The sequence below is a fragment of the Dipodomys ordii genome, unplaced genomic scaffold (genome assembly GCF_000151885.1).
Source record: "Dipodomys ordii isolate 6190 unplaced genomic scaffold, Dord_2.0 Scaffold44, whole genome shotgun sequence".
In the NCBI taxonomy this organism is placed as follows: Eukaryota; Metazoa; Chordata; class Mammalia; order Rodentia; family Heteromyidae; genus Dipodomys; species Dipodomys ordii.
This window is the reverse complement of record NW_012267260.1, coordinates 6,684,203-6,693,174: the sequence shown is the minus strand read 5'-3', so window position 1 is coordinate 6,693,174 and position 8,972 is coordinate 6,684,203. Positions and strand designations below refer to the sequence as shown.

At 34.2% G+C, this 8,972-nt stretch overlaps 1 protein-coding gene across 1 annotated transcript in view; it reads right to left on the bottom strand.

Annotated features, from left to right (window-relative positions):
- The window catches only part of Supt3h (suppressor of Ty 3 homolog (S. cerevisiae)), a 244,295-nt gene that overhangs the window by 47,975 nt on the left and 187,348 nt on the right, over nucleotides 1-8,972 (bottom strand). Inside the window, exon 9 of the mRNA XM_013019032.1 lies at nucleotides 3,124-3,234. Coding sequence (XP_012874486.1) covers nucleotides 3,124-3,234 — 111 coding nt within the window. The remainder of the gene's footprint in view (nucleotides 1-3,123; nucleotides 3,235-8,972) is intronic.

Sequence of the window (8,972 nt, the reverse complement as noted above, 5' to 3'; positions counted from 1 at the left end):
CAAAGGAGGAGGATGCAATGCTTGGTAAGAAATGTACACATTATCCTGCCCATGCAATGGTAACCCCTCTGTACAGTATGTTCACAAATAAAATTAAAAAAAAAAACCTAAAAAAAATTACCAACTTTTTGGTATAAACTAGCATATTGATAACAAATATACTAGTTCTTTACAGAAAAATAGATACAGTCCAAAGTCAAAGAAATATGAATTATTAGCCCATAAAATGTTCAGCACCATCAGTTATCAAATATAAAACAAAGCAAAAATATACTATTACTACGAAATGTGTAACAGGAAAGACTGTTCTTTAGCACTTTAACTTTCACAGAAAATTTTATGTTGGAAGTAGGTCAGCTCAACTTTCCTGCATGAAAGTTGAAGTCTCAATCTACAGTTTTTAGAGAAGTGACCACATTTCCTCTACTGAGGTGAGCTGCAGCTCAAAGCTTCACAGAAGCTTAAAACACAACTCAAATATCAGGGTAGACCTTACAGAACTGAACAATAGCAACCTCTAGCATCAACGTGTTTTACTATCATCTAATTCTAGGAGCTGGAAGTCTGAGGGAGTCAGGGCAGTGGCCACTACCGCTACCATACACAGCCTGTCAATCAATCCCAGCTCCACGAGTGCCTAATTTTCAAAGGCAGACTTATCTATTGCAATATATTTCATGAAACTGTGTCTACTCAACCAGGTTGCTCATGATATAGCATGGAATAGGCAATACTATACCCTGAAGACTGAGCAAGTTCTGAAAAATTGTAGGTAATTCAGGAGACCTTCCAGGTGAGGCTTTGCTGAAGAATGGGAAAACCTTGGGTACTGCCCTGAAGGGGGGATCTTCACTTCTGCTGCTTGCTTGTCTGCTCTAATGGTGGCTATAACATGTCTGGGACTATTTGTTCTATTTTCCAGATGTATTGAAGACTTATAAAAGCACATTGGCTATATGTTTGTTAGATTAAAAATTAGCTTAAGTTCTATCTGAACCTGTGATTTAAGTACATTTTTACCATCAACGATGCTCCTAGATTGTAAAAGTAATACATGAATACCAAGTATGACGTATAAATGCACAGACATGAACATAATAATGTACAAATAATCAGCTAAGATGGTTCCAGTGATTGCCTAGTCTATTTAAAAATGAACTCAGGACTGGGAATGTGGCTTAGTGGTCAAGTGTTTGCCTAGCATGCATGAAGCCCTGGGTTCGATTCCTCAGTACAACATAAACAGAAAAAGTGGCTCAAGTGGTAAAGTACTAGCCCTGAGCAAAAGAAGCTCAGGGACAGTGCCCAGGCTGTGAGTTCAAGCCCCTGGACTGGCAAAAAATAAATAAAAATAAAACAACACAGTAGGCACCACTTCTTTTTGAGGAAGTCTTAATTATGAAGTTATCCTATTTTAAGGCAACATTTTAGGTTACTTCTCAAAAATCCTGTTCTCTTTGTTATATTTTTTTTAAAGGTTTCTGGATAATTAACAGTTCTTTTTCTTCTCTCTTTATTTTGCTGGTCATCCTTTGTCTCTTATCTATGGATTTGATACTTTTAAATCTTAAATCCTTTTTTTTATAAGCCAGTTCCTTTTATTCTTTGTGATTTAATTATTTAATTATGTGCTCGGTTTGAATTGAGGGCTTCATGCTTGCTAGGCACGCCTCCGGCCCTGCTTCATGTTGGTTATTTTGGAGATGGAGTATATTGAACTTTTCTGCTGAGGTTGACCTTGAACTGTGATCTTCTTGATCTCAGCCTTTAGAATAGCTAGGATTACTGACAAGTCTCTGGGTCTGACTCTTTTCAATTTTTTACTTCCAACTATCACATATTTTTCTTAAATATTACCGTCCTTTTGGCTTATTGCCTAAAGTAACTTTACCTAGCAAGTTGGAAAAAAACACTTGATTTCATTCTTTTGTTTTAGTTACAAGACTACAAATACTTATGCAAAAGTATGTATTGCTTTCATCAGTAGTATTAACATCATGCTCTGGCTGCAGAGGCATCTGTGCTGAGTGTATGTTTACAAAGCCCTGGGGACCATTGGCAGGACCGGAAAAAAATCATTGCGAGAAGTGAAAATGACTGTCACCATTATGAAAAGCTTTTAGAGACATATATAAAGCACATTCTTAAATCACATAGAAGATTCACAGAATTCACAATAACTAACAGGAATAAAAAAGGAAAAGACATTGACTTTAGATATAAGGAAAAAAAGAAAACCTGATGTAGAAGAAGTCACTACTTGTATAAACAAAAATTAGCTAATTCCATTCTTCTAGGTAAAAATGTATACAATATAATTTATTACTTACTTGTTTATAAATAATGTTATTCTGGATTAGTAAATTAATAGAGTAAATATCTCCAAAAAGTCAATTTTACTGCTCCTTTGTTATGTAAACCAAACCTTACTTTCCAAATATCAAATTAACTTCATAGAAACAGAGAAAGACTTTATGAAACTTCTGTTAATATTAGTAAAAATTATTTTGAAGGGTAGCTATAAGATGCACACTTAATTAATATACATATACACACACGAAGACACACACACTTTCTTCAGACTGCTGAAATATCCAGTCTTTAATTCTCCATTAAAACAACAAAACCCTGATTACAGGCTTTCAGATCATTTGAAGATGTGAAAGCTGGTCTGCAGTTCAGCCTACTTCAAAGGCAGTAAAGAAATCATTTCTTCTTCTTCCAACTCAAAGTGTGTTTGGGAGGAGGACATCTGATAGAAGTGGTAATGCCAGTTTAACCAATTTTAAAATATAAAATGCTTCTAGCAATACTTGGATACATATAATTTGACATGAAGTTTTATAAACCTAAGTTTTGGAAAATAGAAAATATCAGCTCCAACAAACAAGTTTAATATGTAATTGAAAGAAAATAATATTTTGTAGAAAAAAACTTACCCTTCCAAAAAAAGAGACAAAAATGACTTTTATTTCCCTTGCGAATTATGCCACTTTTCTACAACAAAATTACGGCTGCCACAAATTGCTTTCAACAATTCCATTGCTTCTTCATTCGACCACTTGAAAATCAAAATTCTTTCAGATTATAAATATAACTTCTTATAACTCTGTTATTACGTACTGTGAATGGGGAGAGGGGGCCAATCTTGTGGCCGTAGCGTCGAACGGCCTCTCTGATGTGGCAGGGCTGGATGGCATCGCTGTGAGCCTCAACACCACAGGCCGCAGTGCTCTGTGACAGAAAAACACATAAACTGTTACTAAATCAAAAACACACAACAGGACTACAGTGTATAAAGCAGGAAAATAAACCTTTATAAAATGGACCATTTTTCCCCTTTGGATGTAACATCATCATTGCCATCTACTGTATGTAAAAGAGAGTTCCATGAACAAACCAAGGATGACCTTTCCACGACCCTTCCTAGCAGGCCTACCAAATGCAATCTTCATGCCCACAGTATTTCACCTAAACCTCTGTGGCAAGGTAAGGGGAACACAGTCACTTACTTGCATGCTGATGACAAGTGCCATGGGAGCTTGTTGAAAGAACCACAGGAAGCTCTTGTTTTAAAAAACATTTAAACATTTATGATGATAAATGTTTCTTGGGAGATTCCTAGGCATATATTTGAAATATCTCGAGGGTCATGAATTTATAGGGGAAAATGGAAAAGCACTACATATTTATTTATGATACTGTCAAAGACTATTTAATTTGGTTCCCAATTTTCTAGGTGTCTTAGGATAAAGCACAAAGAAAAGCTTTCTGTTTTTAATCTATCTCCTTTACTGAAAGGAATGTTTGAAAGCCCAAAATGACAAAAGAAAGAGAAATATTATGCATAATAACAGTACAACCTAAGATATGATAGATATAAATGTATGTACATGTTACATGGTTTCCAGAAAGTTAGTCTCCTGGTTTGCACACAAGTTCTGGCTTTTCAATTATGTTGGTTCTAGGTCCCAGACCTATCTGTTGCCAGCTCTAGCAAATTATATAGTATCTCTGGGCCTCAGTTTCCTGATCTGTAAATTATGATAATGATTATAATAACTTTATAGGATTTTGTGAAAATTAAATGAGATGAAATAGAAACCACTTAGAACAGTGTCTGCCACATGTTAGCTATAAATAGTATTGGACTATTATTACATCATTATTCACATAAGGATGAGAATGAAATTTCCATGTTCTTGAAATGTAAGACAGTTTATTTTAAAGCACACTAAGTACCACGTGCTAGTTCATTAGCAGCTAAATAATCAAGAGAAAGAAATATTCAATCTACACATTACTATTACTACAGTCTAGAATTCATTTGTAGTTACCTAATTTATATCATTTGTTTTCCTGATAACTATACCTATGATTTTTTTCTGATACTATATACACTTTTAACTCTCATAATTCTTTCTAGGGAAGATAATTCTATGGGTAGTAATGCTCACCAATGAGGGACTAGGTTAAATAAAATAATATCCATGAATCAACCCCTCAGAGAAACAGAAACTATGGCAACTGCACCTGAAGCTGTTTTAGTACTTCTATAATGTTCCAAGATATATAATGTAGAAGAAAAATGTACATGGCCCAGAGTTACTACCTGTTAAAAAGAACTATTACATACTCATCGATGCATAAGGTAGCTCTATCAGGGTACACATGTCCAAAGAGTGCTGTTTTCATGGGGAAAGTGGGTTTTTCATATACAGTCTTTTTTTTTTTTTTGGTCAGTTCTGAGTCTTGAACTCAGGGCCTGGGCACTGTCCCTGAGCTAGCACTCCACCACTTGAGCTACACATGGCTTTTGTTTTATGTGGTACTGAGGAATCGAACCCAAGGCTTCATGCATGATAGACAAGCACTCTACCTCTAAGCCACATTCCCAGCCCCTCATATGTATTCTTTTGTACCTTAAAATATACTTGTATGCTGTGTGTATGTTTTTCTTATTACAAACTAGTAAAATAATTTTAAAATTCCCAAGAGTTATCCAAGCTGAACCCAGAATAAGATTTAAACTAGACATACAAAAAAAGCAGATCTTGAATATTTTTATTGGGATAATGAAATATGAAATAAGCTGAATAGGAACTATTCTAGACTGTCATTCCAGAAACACTCCAAATAACGTTCCTCCTGTGCTCGCAACAACACAGATTAGATTATCTTAACTCTTTTACTTTGGCACTGACATAGAATACATAGGTTTCTTTGATGGCTTTCTCAATTCTCATTCCATTTTTTTTCAGTTGGCATATATTAGAATATGAGTACAAAGACTCTACTGTAGGTCTACAAAATAAATGTGAATAATACAGACACATCCACCTGCTAGTATAACAGATAGCTGTAAAAGAGCATGAGACTTTCTCTTTATGCATGCAAGTCCTTAACTGAGTTTTAAATCTAAAGAGTAAGTTTTCTAATAGAAACTTAAGTGGAAATAAAGAGAGAACGACATTAGGAGGGTAATATCCTGTGTAGTAAAGTAAAATGAGAAGTTCTTCCAGTGTGTTCTTCTCTGTGGCATTCTGTTAAACTCATTCTTTATCCCTAAAAATTAGATTTAATTTTCATTTATATTCTCAATCATCACTAAAGGTAATAACTTTTCTTGAACATTCTCTAATAAGTTTGTTATAAAACATTTTGGTCAAAATCTTTTAGAATCACTGCATGGCAATCAAACAGCATTTGGGAACAATGAAGTAGGAAACTGTTATGGCCCCAATCTTGTGTTTTCCTCAAATTCTTAGCTTGAAATCCTCACCCCAAACATATCAGGACAATGGATCTTTGGAAAGTGATGGGGTGAACAGGGTGAAGCTATCACTCTGCACCATGAAACAGCAAGTAGGCCTTCCCTAGACAATGACTTGCCAGTGCCTTGATCTTGGATTTCCCAGTATCCAGAATGTGAGAAATGCAACCAGTTGCTAACATTTTGTTATAGGAGCCCATATGAATCATGGAAAAATCACTGAGAAATTACCTGGTGGATGTTATTTGTACCACATGGAAATGATTGGCTCACGTTTTCCTTTCCACAATTCAATTTTGTAAAAGATATCATAGATTCTCCATTTTGCCAATTTCAAGTCCATCTGCCCTAATTAATGTTAGTGTTAGCTAACATAGTAATAAATGAAGTTGCCATATGCATTCCTACTTTTTCTTGGTTTGTTCACTGAACTCTTTGGAAGGAAATCTTTAGATTTAAAAGATTATATTCCTTTTTTTTGTAAACCTTAATAAATGTCTTCTACCTATATCCAGTGCTTTACCAATGGACTTGTAATCTCCTCAAAGATTTATCCTAAGTGCAATGCTTTAATTTAGCAGTGACTCTAGCATTTTATAATAGTCTTTAAAGTTGTTAGTGGAAAATTAATATTAAATTTACCTATTTGTTGTCTATTATTAAGATGGTTGGCCATACATAGCCAAATGACATATAATTATAATATGGTAAGCTTTGTTATTTCAAAGTTTAACCAAGATGACAGTACTTAAAAATCTAACAACTTAAAATTTCAGTTTTTTTAAAGGAAAAAAGAAACCGGAGAATTTATTTAAAAATAAGATCTGAATTTTCCCAGTCCTTCTTCTGTGTTCAGGTAAGAATTAAGATAAAGGATATTCCCAAGGTTACTAATTATAGACATGGGTATCCACCAAACCTCATTGTTTCTAGCATTCACAGCTGATATATAAGAAGGGATTTCATTATTTTATTTCTCAATTAGTTTTACTTACTGTTTTAAGTAGGCAATACTGTATATTGTTTAACATATCAGATAGGATATTTTAAAGTATAAAAATTATAGAAAAATTAAATTTGGCTAATAAAGTATTGCTTTATATAGTATTCTCTTTTTTTTAGTGAGACTACATATTAACATGTGTCACATTTTTCAAGAGTACAATAGGTTGTTATTAACAGTATTCATCTCACTGTACAAAAGGTGGCTTAAAATTTATTCCTCCATTCTAACTGTAATTATGTTATCTTGAAGACTATTATTTCCCATGCAATAAACTGTAGCATGAAGTAGCTCAAGTCTCCAGTTAGAGAAAAAAAAGTACAGTAGTAGTCTGAATATACAAAGATTTGCATGAACAGGGGCAGAAATAATCTGCGACCTTGAAATGGGATATGTATTTTGATGGCACTAATTTAGAATTTGGGAGAATCCAGATAAAACTTTAATCCAGAATTTTGTTGTAATACACCTCAAATTTAATAGTTTTCAACAACACAAAGAAGGAAATGTAAAAATTTAAGAGAAAAAAATTCAAAAAACTTAAAAAGAATAACTTTGTTATATATAATAATAATAGGATAATTAAAACTCCTTACATATTTTGGAAAGTACAGCCACAGAAGAGGGGTTGTTCTCCTAGTTTTAGTTACTAGGGGAGAGTAATTACTAGTTGGGAGTACTGAAACTGAAGTGCTTTAAAACTGTTTTACAACACAGCAATTCCTTACCAGTCAGATTTTCCCTTAACAAATAAACAATGAGCTCTGCTATTTTGTGAGTGAAAGACAAAACCAGAGGCTGAAATCTGAATTTTCTTAGTATTGATTATAAAATTATATCTTGGTATAGTTCTATTACTTGTAATGGCACACAATTTACATTGTACTCAATGTACATAAAAGCTTATGTATAACAAATAATAAAAGTAAGTACACAAAAGTAGTACTAAAGATTGATCAAAACCAGACAGAAACTGGAAGATTAAATTACAAGAGCAAATCCTCTGTTAAACACATAAGACACACATACTGGTACTACCACCATTATCACAAGCTCTTTTCATGGAAATAAAACAGAATCTCAAGATGTTTACAGTCTATTACTCACAGTGTCTACAACATAATTAAAAAATTAGTAGACATATAAAAACACAAGATGTGACCTACACCTAATGGAGACCAAACTAATTCAGACATTTAGTTGAAGGCTAACGACAAAACACTTAAAAAATTAAAGAAGTCTCATGTATCAATTGAACAATATCCAAGTAACTAAGATAACCTGTGGAGTTTTAAAAATAGAGAAATAAGAATGAGGCAGAAAAAAATATCTGAAGGACAAATGGAGAGTAATTCTCTGTCACACACACACACACACATAAACACATATGCACACACACCATTAAAAACAACGAAAATGTTAAGCTACAATCAAAGTATGTGAAAAGCATATAGCTGGAAACAGAGTTTGATTCAGGATACACAAGAAACTCGTACACACTTGTAATAAAAGTCAATTACTGGGGCTGGGACAGTGGCTCAGTGGTAGAGTGCTTGTGCTTGCCTTGCATGCATGAAGCCCTGGATTTGATTCCCAGCACGACATAAGTAGAAAAAGCCAGAAGTGGCGCTGTGGCTCAAGTGGTAGAATGCTAGCCTTGAACTGAAGACCTGAGGGACAGCGCCCAAGCCCAGAGTTCAGGCCACCAACCGAACAAAAAAAAGAAAAAAAGTCAATTACTTCCCCCAAAAAAACTGAGTGAAGAATTTGAAGAGATACTATTCAGAGAAATATTTGTGAATGGGAATGTGCAATCAGATATGAAATGTTCAACATTAGTCAAGAAAATACATAAACCACAATTTGTTATCATTAAATATCTATTACATGGCTACAAAATGAAAACATTGGATGCTGACAGGAAAGGGAGCGACTGGAACTCTTAGACATTACTGGTCAAAGTACAGAATGATATAACTATTGAAGGGAAGAAAATCCAACCTTGCAGTTACTTGAAAAAGTAAAATGCTTAAGTAGGGATACAGGTTGACCCATTGTAACAATGAGATGTACAAGACACTATGTTGAAAATGAACTTTACGGGGCTGGGGAGGTGGCTCAGTGGTAGAGCGCTTGCCTTGCATGCCTGAGGCCCTGGGTTCGATTCCTCAGCACCACATAAGCAAAAAGAAAAAA